At 53.0% G+C, this 13,199-nt stretch overlaps 1 protein-coding gene across 1 annotated transcript in view; it reads left to right on the top strand.

Annotated features, from left to right (window-relative positions):
* MGAT5B (alpha-1,6-mannosylglycoprotein 6-beta-N-acetylglucosaminyltransferase B) overlaps window positions 1-13,199 on the top strand; it is a 70,989-nt gene that overhangs the window by 36,185 nt on the left and 21,605 nt on the right. Inside the window, exons 9-10 of the mRNA XM_055408491.2 lie at window positions 10,730-10,861; window positions 12,181-12,314. Of these exons, the coding sequence (XP_055264466.2) occupies window positions 10,730-10,861; window positions 12,181-12,314 (266 nt within the window). The remainder of the gene's footprint in view (window positions 1-10,729; window positions 10,862-12,180; window positions 12,315-13,199) is intronic.

Raw genomic sequence — 13,199 nt, 5'->3', positions numbered from 1 at the left:
GCATGTAGGATCTAGTTCCCCAACCAGGAATTCAATCCCGGGCACCCTGCATTGGGAGCTCAGAGTCTTAGCCACTGGACCACCAGGGAAGTTCCTGTCAGTTCAGTTCAGTTCAGCTGCTCAGTTGTGTCCAACTCTTTGTGACTCCTTGGACTGCATCACGCCAGGCCTCCCTGTCCATCACCAGCTCCCAGAGCTCACTCAAACTCATGTCCATCGAGTCGGTGATGCCATCCAACCATCTCATCCTCTGTCGTCCCCTTCTCCTCCCGCCTTCAATCTTTCCCAGCATCAGGGTCTTTTCCAGTGAGTCAGTTCCTCACATCAGGTGGCCCAAGTATTGCAGTTTCAGCTTCAGCATCAGTCCTTCCAGTGAATATTCAGGACTGATTTGCTTTAGGAAGTCCCTGTGAGCATGTTTAAATGCTGGTGTGAAGGAGCCAGAAAAGGGAGTGGTTGAAGCTCCAGGAGGAAAGACATTATCATGAACCGTGGCCCAGAGGGTGGCCCCCAGGAGGAAGGGGAAGAGAGCAGGAAATAGTGGGGCTGCCGATGGGGTTACAGGGGTGGGACCTTCCCATCGATGCTTTTTACTTTACCTTTTAGAACATCCTCTTGTTTTGGATGCTCTGGGTCTCCATTGCTGCGTGTGGTCTTTCCGTAGCTGCAACCAGCGGGGGCTACTCTCTAGTTGTGGTGCCTGGGCTTCGCATTTCAGTGGCTCTCGTTGCACAGCATGGGCTCTAGTACACACAGGCTTCCATAGTTGCAGCGTGTGGGCTCAGTAGTTGCAGGGCACAGGCTTCAGTACTTGTGGCTCACCGGCTTATTTGGTCCGCAGGCTACTGGAATCTTCCCAGACCGGGGATCAAACCCATGTCCCCTGCATTGGCAAATGGACTCTTACCACTGTGTCCCAAGGAACTCCTTATTTTATCTTTGATGTAGGAAGAACGAGCATCTTCTGGGAGTGAGGTGGAGGGGTCAGGAGGAATAAGGAGAGTAGACAAGAAGGCTGCCCTGGACTTCTAATGTGTTAACCCTTCACAAAAACCCTTGAACCAAATATGGCAGAAATCTGATTACTTGACGAGGCTGGGAAGTGGCAGCACAGATATTCATCATGTCATTGTACTATTTTCTATAACTTTCTGGATATTTGAAATATTTGATTGTCCAATTAGAACAGGGGAGGAAAAGCCATGTCCAGCTTCTGCGTGGCATTTAGCAGACCCTGTACACAGTGGTTCTTCCCCCTCCCCCTCTTCCTAGAGGAGGCATGAGAGGCAAATGGCTAATTTACAATAAAACACTCTATTCCCTCTCCCTTCTGTTTGTTTTTGGCCACACCACATGGCTTATGGGATCTTAGCTCCCAGACCAGGGATCAAACTGTGCCCCCTGCACTGGAAGTTAGGAGTCCTCACCTCTGGACCCCCAGAGAATTCCTGCCTCTCCCTTCTTTTGCCTTCCTTCTCCTTGGGTTCCAAGGAGGCCTTTTAATCTGTGCTGTGGGATCATGTTCAGCACAGCTGGATACCACAGAAGGTGGGAGACCTCTGCTGCTGGGGGCCCAGAGCCTCCCTGGTCCCCAGCCTTCATCCTTCCCAGGGATCCAGGAGAGACGATTCCCTGCTCCTCCCCCTCCAAGCTGCTCTGAGCCTCAAAGAGTGGGAGTCTGTTTCTTGCTAATCAAGGCCCCTAAGTCTTGACCTTACAGATGCAGTGGCCAAGGCACCTTTTCCAGCTCTGGTCTGGTCCACATTGGGACTGGGAGGTTGCAAGGGAAGAGCGATTTAAAAGAAATCACAGGCTCTCAGGAAAGGTTCATGCAACCCAGTGGGGTGGGGAGAACTTGGGAGGAGTCAGAGAAGAAAGGAAGAGGAGGGCTGGCTTCTGCAGGCTTTTGAAGGAAGAGTAAGGAGGTGGGGTTTGTCCTGGGGGAGGGGAGGAACGCGTCAGTACACCTTCAAACCTCAGGAGCCGTGGGTTCTTGTAAAGGGAGGGGGCATCCTGAACAGAAGGTCTTGTCCCATGGCAGCAAGAGAGGAGGGAGGCAGATGGTGGGATGAACTTCCTGGAGACTGACATGCCTCCCACAGGAGGGATAAAATTCTGCTGCTCCCAGCTCAGGTCAGGGTCAGGGTTGGCCTGGGACTTTTTATTCCTGGTGAAGCTGGCAGAAGACAGAATGGTGTGAATAACCCCTAGCGCTCCTTCCAACTTCCCCCAAATCGTCAAAGGGCTCTGGTAAAGAGAAGACTTTTCTTGAAAACAGACTGTTCTTTCCTGGGCTGTTCTGGAATGGACTCAGATCCCCACACGGTTCGTGGCTGGCACCCCAGGGCTGTGTTTTAACCCACATCCCCCACAGGGCTTGTTCCAATGTGAGAGCAGGGTCTCACCCCATCTTTGTTTCCTCTATGGGTTGCTTCTCTACAAAGGTTTGTGGAGTTGGATAGAACAGCGAGGGGCTCCCCAGGCAGCGTTGGTGGTAAAGAACCTGCCTGCCAAGGCAGGAGATGCCGGTTCGATTCCTGGGTCGGGAAGATCCCCTGGAGGAGGGCATGGCAACCGACTCCAGTATTCTTGCCTGGAGAATCCCATGGACAGAGGAGCCTGGCTGGCTACGGTCCATAGGGCTGCAAAGAGTTGGACACGACTGAGGCAACTTAGCAAGCAGCACTCATAGAACAGCAAAAGCGCCTAGGATATGAGAATCCCCAGAAAAACTGAAAACCAACATCCCAAGGGCAGGCCCCCGCTGAGAGCGAAGAGGTGGCCCCTCTGGGACTGGCCTGGCCATCAGGAACCAGAATAGACCTCAGTGATCCAAACCTGTGCCTGGGCCCGAGTCACCTCCATGGAAAGTCTGGCCTGGCGAGAGGAGCCTGGACTCCTGCTCAGCACTCACACACATGGTTACATAAACGGGAGGGAGGCAGGGGACAGCCAGAGGGATGCGTTCCTGGCACCGCAGCCCCTGGGGAGCTGAAGGAATGAGTCTGTGGTTTCAGCCACCTCTCCTGGGAGTGGCAGCCCTATTCTTAGTCCTGAGCTTGCTTACGAGGAAGGAACGCCGGGGAAGAAAGTATTGGCTTTAGACCACAGGCCCGATGCAGGCCGACCAGTTCCCTTTCAGCATCCTCCTGCCTGTACTTCCTTTGGGCTTTGGCTAAGGCGTGGCTGGAGTCAGCTCTGATCTGCTTTTCCTTTGAATTCCTGCTTCCTCGGAGCCCTGACTCCGCTGGGGACCGGGCCATTCTCTTTAGCTGTGATCCCTGACCCTCCGAGGGCACTGTCTTGTCAGGAGACAGAAGCTGTGGGTGGACCCATCATGAGGGTTGCTTTTGTCGGGCTCAGGAAGGTCATCCCACGCTGGCCAAGAGAGGAAAATCTGGCAGGAGAATTTCATTCCTTCCTCGTTGGTGACCCTAGCCTGCCTTCTGCAGCAGCTCGGTAGATGCCCAGTTAACTTTCCGCATTTGCTTCTTTGTGTCCCTTGTGCTCTGGGGAAGGGGTGGCAGGCGCTTTCACAATGGACCTTGGGAGAGCGTAGTGCTCGGGGGATGGGCACTGGATGGCATCCGAGGGCTAGCGGACCCCAGAGGAGACAGAGGTCCTGGGTTTCTCAGCCAGGTGCTCCCAGTAATGAGATGGATCCAAGGAAGCTGAAGTTCCCCTGTTCTCTTAGCTCTTGAAGGCAAAGATCTTTGAGCACTTTGTAAGGATGCTTTTTAATTTGGTCCTTCCCACACAGAGAAGATAGGCAGGGCGAGAGAATAGTCTGTTCCAGAATTTGAGCGCTACCTGGGGAGCTTATTTCCAGCCACAGACCAAACACAGGGAGACATAAACCCGAAGAATTTCTAGCCTTGGAGGGACCACTGGGAGATCTGTCCGTGTATCACAGAATGGGACTGCAGGTGCACGCCGGAGCGCTTCTACGTCTGTGCGAGGCAACCCAGCAAATGTGTGCTGGAGCTCTCGCCCAGGGAGCCTCTTCACTGTTAGAACTTGGAACTTTTTTCTTTTTTTGGTACATGGGATGAAGCAATATAAATTCAAAACTTACAGATAAGGGTTAGCTCTGTCACTCATCTCTTTTAAAAATTTATATGCATAGAACTCAGCATTTTGATTCCTAGCTGAGAGTTTTTTTTTTTCCTCTTTTGGGCATGGTTGTATTTTTTCTTCTCCACCTTGTTGCATCCTACCTTTTGATTTTTTTTTCTTTTTAAAAATATTTATTTATTTGACTGAGCTGGGTCTTAGCTTCAACACTTGGACTCTGATCTTCACTGAGGCGTGTGGGTTCCAGTCCCCCAACCAGGGATTAGGCCCTGTCCCCTGCATTGGGAGCACGGAGTCTTAACCACTGGACCACCAGGGAAGTCCCACCTTCTTTCGATCTTTTGGCCACAAGTGGCTGATACATCCTGCTCCGCCTATTTGCTGACCCTCTCAACAAATAGAGGGGGGGCTTCCCTGGTGGCTCAGTTGGTAAAGAATCTGCCTGAAACGCAGGAGACACAAGTTCTATTCCTGGGTTGGGAAGATCCCCTGGAAAAGGAAATGACAACCCACTCCAGTATTCTTGCCTGGGAAATCCCATGGACAGAGGAGCCTGGAGGGCTACAGTCCATGGGGTTGCCAAGAGTGGAAAACAACTGAGTGACTAACACTTATTTCCATTGTGGGGGGCCCTGTAGAAGATGGGGCAAGGGTGCCTCTGGGAGAGAGAGTGCTGGGCGTGTGTTTGTGGGGCTGTACATGGACATTGTGAGTGTGGACAATCTGGTTTTGGGTTTTTAGAAAAATGTTTGTAAAATACATATAAAGTTTACCCATCTTAACCACGTGCAGTTCAGTGACATTAGATTCATTCACACAGTTGTACAACCATCACCACCATCCACCTCCAGAGCTCTTTCATTTTCCCAGACCGAAACTGTCCCCATGAAACCCTGACTCCCCATCACCCCTCCCCCCAGGTTGGCGTTCATGGGTGGATTAGTCTGGGTTGGGAATACAGACCAGATGACCTGGTGACCAGTACAAGGACCATGTCCCTAGATCACCCCTCCCGCATCCCCTTCGTCTGCATTGAAATTCCCACTCAGTTGGCCTGGGAACGTTTAGAAATTCATTCCAACTGCCCAGTTTGGCAATTCCATGGAAACTTACCAAGCGCTGGGGGTGGTTGTGGGCAGGCGGACGGGGGCTACTAGCTGGGTGCGTCTGAAGTCCCTTCATGCTGAGATGCTGCTTGTCCCCCGCTCAACAGTGCTGTGGGGGTGGGGAGGCTTCCCGAGCCCCTCCTGACGCAGCTCTCGGTAAGAGTCAGAAGAGAAATGAACTTGACGTTGGAACTATGGGACCCTCTGGACAGGGACCTTTGGAGGACTCAGCGTAAGGTGGAATTGTACAACTGAACCTCCCTGGGCACCTTTGGCTGAAGGTTGTCAGGAGAGTGTTTTTCAATTCATGTCGCTGCTCCAAGCAACCACTTAGCATAAAATTGCCCATAAAAGTGAACTTAAATTACAAGTGATAAAACCATAGCCCCCTCTCCCCTCGACTGACCCTCTCAGCTCTTCCCTGGACGAGCTCAGATTCCTCCTGACGAGAGTAATGAGAAAACTGCAGACGCATCTCCAGTGCAGTCACTGGAAATTGAAAATCTTTGTTTTCTGTGGCTGTGGGGATGGTGGGGCTCCTCGTTAACTCCCCCTGGGAAGGGGACCTGCTGTCTCTGGGCCGATTTGTTTCTCCTCCTCTTCTTCCTGCCGTGATTGTCCTTTGGGGACCCGTGGGGCCACTTGTGTCCAGTACAGACCAGGAGGTCTTGATAACCCTTGGAGAGGCCCACATGAGCCCTGGGCTCCTCTCGCTCACCCGCCCCCTCTCTCCCAACATGCTTTTCCTGACCATATTTTCAGCCTTTAAACCGGTTCTTCCTGGGGGTTTCACCAGGTTCGCTGCTTTGTTAATTCCTTCATGAACCTGATACTTATTGCGTCAGATCCTGTCCCAGCTCTGTGCTTTCAAAGGTAATCTAGCCCTACTCTTGGGGGGACCAAGTTGTGAAGAGGTGACTCAGGGCAGTGCAGAGGGATGGTAGGGAGGGTAGTGGGATGCTGGGGCAGGGGTATCAAAGGAGAAGGGTGTCTCACCCTGTCCAGAGGCCCAAGGAAGGCTTCCTGGAGGAGGAAAGTGAAAGTCACTCAGTCCTGTCCGACTCTTTGCAACCCCATGGACTATACTGTCCATGGAATTCTCCAGGCCAGAATACTGGAGTGGGCAGCCTTTCCCTTCTCCAGGGGATCTTCCCAACCCAGGAATCAAACCAGGGTCTCCTGCATTGCAGGCAGATTCTTTACCAGCTGAACTACCAGGGAAGCCCTCCTGGAGGAAGAGGCAAGGTTTGAGTCAAGGAGCAGGTGGTGAGAAGGCTCTGAAAAGGATCAGGTGCAATCAGGGGTGACTGACCAGGTTGACACTGTGGAAACATCTCTCCATAAAAGAGTCAGGCAAGACTAGAGGGAGGCAGAAGAGAGAGGAAATGATTTCAAGATTCTCGCTGAAACACGACTGGGGCCTTAGGTGAGGGGCGTGTTTGTGTTGGGGTGGGAGTCAGGAATTCCCAGACTTGGCGATTCAGAAGGTGAAACTGATGATTGAAGTCACTCTCCTTGCCTCACTCGACCTTATCAGGAACCTGGTGAGGGAGGCACTTTTTGTCTTTTGCTGATGAAAAAAACGAAATTCCTAGAGGCTATGATTCCTCCAAGGTTACCAACAAAACTGGGACTGGGGCCGATCTCTGCTGGCAGCCTGTGGCTCCAATTTCGGGATGTCACTGTGGACTGATGACACACCGCTGTGCTGTCTGGTGCCCAGTGAGCCTGGGGAGGAAGGAGAGCTTGGCCGTGGGAGTGTGGGTGCTGGAGCCTACTGCCTGGGTTCCAATCCCAGCTCTACTCCTCCCTGGCTCTGTGATCCTGGGTAAATTACTAAACCTGTTTCTTAATCTGTAAAGAGGGGAGCAGGTTAGGAATGGGTCTGATATCATAGGGTAACTGTTCAGACGAAAGGGATTGATGAGTTAATGAGTTGAAAGCATGTAGAATGGTACCTGTCTTCAGAATGGTAGCCACGAAGGTGAGGGAGATGATGACAGAGGCTCTAGAACATCAGTGCGGAGTCATCCTCCCGTGACTTGTCCATCAGGCCTCCCAGTGGCCCTGGTGTCTGGGGCTGGGGCTCGGGCCAGGGGTGTGGCCAGGATTGAGGCAACCAAAGGGAGCCCCCCGTGACTTTGTGGTACCACTCATGGCTACGGAGGGAAAACATGTTGCCTGGTAACCAGCCAGAAAGGCAGTGTGGGGAAATCATGTGACTGGTGCAGGTAGCAGCTACTAGACCCACCTACGGTTTATATTTTCAGAATCGTCTTCATTTTTCCCAGACCCAGATTCCACCAGGGAGGAGCAGCCACCCCCTTCCTCAGTTCTGCAAGAGGCGTCATCACTTTGTCTTTCTATTTGTGGCCCTCAATGGAGTGGAGGCAGTGGGGAGGGGGACTAGGGTCTGTCCTCAACCCAGAGCTTCTGTAACCCAGGACAACAATGATGCTCCATCTGACTGGAGGAGTTTGGGGTGTGCGTGTGAGAGACAGCCATCCTTGAAAGAAAACAGGATCCCACAGAGTAGAATATAAAACCTGCTTGACACTTCAAAAATACCACCAGATATTTCATGAAGTCTCCAGGTTATGGGAGCTGCTTCCTGTGACAGCGCCAGACCTCTGAGGTCTAGGCTTTCTGAGTACTTCAACAAAAAAGCTGAAGTATTTCTTCTTTGCTTTCTGGGTATTTCAACAAAAAAGCTGAAGAGGCGGGCCCTGCCTTAGAAGTCCTGGCTTTGAGAATCCTTCCTATGGCCATCTGGTTGGCTAGAGGGATCACTGGAGGTTGGATGGGTGGGGAGTAGGGGAACTTGGCCAGTTTTAAGTTTAAAGATAAGAAACTACTGTGCAAAATAGTTGAGTATTATCTATTAAATTTAATGATTCAGTTCAGTTCAGTTCAGTTCAGTTGCTCAGTCGTGTCCGACTCTTAGCGACCCCATGAACCACAGCACGCCAGGCCTCCCTGTCCATCACCAACTCCCGGAGTTCACTGAAACCCATGTCCATCGAGTCGGTGATGCCATCCAGCCACCTCATTCTCTGTCGTCCCCGTCTCCTCCCACCCCCAATCCTTCCTAGCATCAGAGTCTTTTCCAGTGAGTCAACTCGTCGCATGAGGTGGCCAAAGTATTGGAGTTTCAGCTTTAGCATCAGTCCTTCCAATGAACACCCAGGATTGATCTCCTCTAGAATGGACTGGTTGGATCTCCTTGCTGTCCAAGGGACTCTCAAGAGTCTTCTCCAACACCACAGTTCAAAAGCATCAATTCTTCAGCGATCAGCTTTCTTCACAGTCCAACTCTCACATCCATACATGACCACGGGAAAAACCATAGCCTTGACTAGACGGACCTTGGTTGGCAAAGTAATGTCTCTGCTTTTTAATATACTATCTCGGTTGGTCATAACTTTCCTTCCAAGGAGTAAGTGTCTTTTAATTTCATGGCTGCAGTCAGCATCCGCAGTGATTTTGGAGCCCAAAAAAATAAAGTCTGACATGGTTTCCACTGTTTCCCCATCTATTTCCCAAGAAGTGATGGGACCAGATGCCATGATCTTCGTTTTCTGAATGTTGAGCTTCAAGCCAACCTTTTCACTCTCTTCTTTCACTTTCATCAAGAGGCCTTTGAACCTCTTCACTTTCTGCCATAAGGGTGGTGTCATCTGCATATCTGAGGTTATTGATATTTCTCCTGGCAATCTTGATTCCAGCTTGTGCTTCTTCCAGCCCAGCGTTCCTCATGATGTACTCTGCATATAAGTTAAATAAGCAGGGTGACAATATACAACCTTGACATACTCCTTTTCCTATTTGGAACCAGTCTGTTGTTCCATGTCCAGATTACTCCTAGATAAATACTTGTGAGCTTCAGAATTTTTATTTCTGATTATATACCCCCCAAAATTCTTGCACAGTTACATCAGGAGGTGTGTGTATAAGGATATTCATGCTTACAGTGGGCAACAGGAGCAAAAACCAGGAAACAATCCATCCGCCTTTCCACTGAATGAATAGACTATGGCATATTCACACACACGAGAGGAACGGGGAGAAAATGGTTATAAGATTTGTGCACTCCCCTCTCCCCACGTGGCAGCAAAGGTTCTCACACTTGGGGTGCTAGTGTGGGGAAGCTGAGTGAGGCTGGGGTGCACAGGCTGGTGGGGAGCAGTACAGAGAAACCCCCCTCTGTCTTGCTGCCCTTCTCTGCTGGCACAGGCCAACCCCTGATGCCTTGATCCTCGTCTCCCAAAGCTTCCCTCGACATTGTTCCATCATGGCTTTGTCGTCAGGCTGTCATAAACATCGCGGAAAAGGCTGCGTTAGGGCAGTTTGCTCTGGGGGATGGTGCATCCAGAGACTCTGTTGGTGTGTTGCTGAGTGTGAGCAGGAGAGTGCAGAGGCATCCAGGTGCTGCTTTTCCGCTTGCTTGAATTGTCTCAAGGAGCCCAAGATGTGACCCAGGGAACAGATGATAATCGTGGCCCCTTTGCCGGGTGGATCCCTGCAGGGACTCACTGGGAGGGAGGTCTCACAGATGCTTTCCAGCATCTGGACCACGAATCCAAGGGAGGCAGGAATCAGGGGGAAGTGAGAGGTTGCTGGGGACCCCCCCAGAAAGGAGGGCTTCCTTGGGGGCCGACACTACTCCCTGCCAGGCTCAGCCACTCAGTACAGACTTACTGAGTCACTGATCTAAAAACCCCATCATCCCTGTAGGGGGGGTATAGGCAGGCTTAGCAGGGGCTCCTGGAGGGTGGGCAGGGATGGGCAGGACAAAGTTCATGCTGGCACTGTGGGGGCCTGGCAGGGGCCTCTAAGCCTGTCTCCAGGGAGGTAGACCTGGGAGGAGGGAGGCCATGACCTTCAGGCTCCAGAGTGATGACCCAGAGACTCCAAACTGGGTCACCAGAGGCAGCCCTGTCCCAGCAGCAGCCCTGTCCCAGCAGCAAACGTGCAAGTAAGTGACCCAGCAGGCAGGGTCCCCCTGTGGGGCAGGGCTGGGCATCTCTGGCCAGGAGCCAGTCAGCAGAGCAGGATTGTGTCTTCTGGGACTTGGGATTGGGGACTCTTCAGCTCCAAACAAATGCTGAAGCTGTGCTGAGGACCTCGACTGGTGTTCCTGGCACTTTGTGAATGTCCACACCCACTCTGGGTGGACACAGCTCTGTGGGGATCAGGTTTGTGCAAATTAACAGAAGGTTCTCTTCCTTCTGGCAGGTAGCCCAGGCCAGGTGCAGGCTTGGCAAGGTAGCCCATGCCGGACCGCAGTCCCATTTGCCCCTCGTTGGAAGCTCTTGTGCAGTGAAAAACCTAGGCAACTGTACATGGCGACCCTGTTGGCTTCCTCTTCAAGAGTCTACCAGGATTCATGCACTGACCTCACTTTCCTTTACAGTGTCCCTCCCCTCCCCATTTTATTCTGGGCTGTAGAAACCAGGGTGAGGTCCAGATCCCCCAAACACAAGGCTGGATGGGAAAGTGGGTCTGTGGGTCCCTCTTAGGGCTCAGACTCTGAAGGGTTCTTCTCTCAGTAACTTAGGGGTGCCGCCAGGCCGGGGGAACTGCCCGCTCACCATGCCCCTGCCGTTCGACCTCATCTACACCGACTACCACGGCCTGCAGCAGATGAAGCAGCACATGGGACTCTCCTTCAGGAAGTACCGGTGAGAGGGCAGCGGGAGGGTGGTGACTGCCCACTGGTCCCCGAGGTGGGGGGTTGCACTGCCTTGGGTTCCAGGGTGGAGCGAAGGCTCACCTCCCCTCCCCCCCACCCCCCACCTTCCTTCCCAGACAGCTCTGCCCCCTGGCTTCAGCTGACTTGGATGACAATTAATAAACCGCAGCCGGGTGCTCCAGGGACCCTCTGCTGCTGGGCAGGCTGGGGGGCGGAGGGGATGAGATCAGAGCTGACCCCGTTGGAGAGGGCAGAGGAACAGCAGGGAGTGGTGGAGGGAACATGGCACAGGACTGGGCATGAGCCCTGTGTGTGAGGACCCAGCAGCCCCCTCCCCACCCCCTCCTCCGTCCGGCCCCCTCTTGGGTGGGAGGAAGGCCAATGCCTTTGCTCCATCTCTCTGCAGCCAGCAGGATATGGGGTTTAATTTAGCACAGAGAGCCCTGCTATTTATTACGTGTGCTCCAGTCTCATTGACTATCCCACATGATTTTATTAGGAAAAAAAGTGACAGGCAGCGTTATTGCTTTTATTATTAATGCATGTTCTCCGTGCACTCAGGGCCTCCTCCTCCCAACCCCACCTCTTCTCTGGGGCAGGGAGGAGTGCTGACCTCAGCAGTCTGGACACTTCTGGGTCACCTAGAAGGACTCTGGGTGGGGGAGCACCTTGGAGGCAGTTTTCTTTAGGTGCCTACTCCCGCGGTGGCCGAGATGCAGGGAGAGGTTCTGGGCTCTGGCCTCAGGGTGGGATAGAGCCCCCACCGGCTGGGAGGCCCACCTGTAGTGGCCATTCTTGCAGAGGAGACTTTGGGGCACGCGGTGGCTGGTTCCCTGGGGCCCTTCTCTTCTGCATCTCAGTCCAGAAAGGCCTGGCACTTCCTGGGGTGTCAGGCTCCTGGGCAGAGGGGCTGTGGATGCCCTGCTCGCGGAAGTGCAAATTGTGCAGGTGAATCCTGGACAGTGGGGAGGGACCACATTCCAGGAAGGGCCTCCCTCTCTAGACTCCCTTGGGGCAGCTGTAAAAACTGATAGTTGCTGAGTTAGTGGTCCATGCTTCACATAAGACTCTGAGACTGTTCGGCAGTTGTTATCCCCCTTTGACTGATGGGAAAGCTGACCCAGAGAGGTTAAGGCACTTGCCTGTGGTCACACAGCCAACTAGTGTCTGAGCCTAAGCCCTGACCACACATTGCACTACCCTGCCCAGCCACTTTTGGGTTCCAGAACCCGCGGCTGGGGCCACCCCAGCCCAGGGAGACACCTGGAGATTGGTGACCTGGGTTCCTGGGGGGCGGGGTGGGGGCAGTTGCCGCATCCGGGTCATCGACACCTTTGGGACCGAACCTGCGTACAACCATGAAGAATACGCCACGCTGCATGGCTACCGGACCAACTGGGGCTACTGGAACCTCAACCCCAAGCAGTTCATGACCATGTTCCGTGAGTGTCCAGCTGCCGTATGGAGTGGGGCGGAATGGGTGGGGAGGAGGCAGGTCCCATTCCATCCTCTCCTTTCTTCCTTTCGGGGTCTGTATGGGGAGAGAGATGCATCCAGCCATCCGCCTTGGCTAAGAAAGCCTCGATCCCCTCTCAGCAAAGGTGTGAGCCACAAAGGAAGCCTCTGGAGGTGGGGGGAGGGGTGGCCTGGGGTGGGGGTGGGGTGGTGTGGTGGCCTTTTCAACACGTGGAAGATGCAGCCTTTGTTCTCCTGGAGCACAGGTTGCTCTCAGAGAGCAGCTGAGCACAGGGTTCCAGGCCAAAGAGGATTCTGTGGCCTTCCAGAGACATTCCTAAGTGATGGAGACCTACTGAGTGGTGAGGGGCAGCACGGAGAGACTTTCTAAGCAGAGGAAACAGATGTAGTGAAGATGGACATGGAAAGTTCTGGAAATGCAAGTGTTCCAGGAGGCTCCAACACTGGGGATGATGAGGTCAGGCTGTGGGTGGGGGCTGGAGCCGCTTCAGGCAAGGGAGGCCATTTGAGCTGAGCTTTTGAGATTTTTTAATGAGACTTTAAAATGTGCACACACTGACCTCCCCTCTTCCATGCAGCATGCTGAAAATAATTTAACCTTTTCTTGACAACTCAGGGTCAACGCTCTATCTCTCTGGCATGAAGCCTGCCCTGCGGGGCCGGCAGAGGTGTGCAGAGCCATGTCCCCTGCCAAGTGGCCCCTTGTCCTGTCATTGTGTGATATGGTGCTTTTTCTCCTAGTTGGGAGGCTGTCAGCTGTCACTTTTAATCGTTGTTAGGCTATCTGCCTCCCACGGCATCTCGCACGTCTAATTGGCGGCTCTTTGAAGGCTGTGGGTCAGAAAGTCAGA

The sequence above is a fragment of the Moschus berezovskii genome, chromosome 20 (assembly GCF_049115385.1).
Source record: "Moschus berezovskii isolate FMDL1 chromosome 20, NW_MosBer_1.0, whole genome shotgun sequence".
In the NCBI taxonomy this organism is placed as follows: domain Eukaryota; kingdom Metazoa; phylum Chordata; class Mammalia; order Artiodactyla; family Moschidae; genus Moschus; species Moschus berezovskii.
This window is presented reverse-complemented; position numbering and strand designations above follow the sequence as displayed.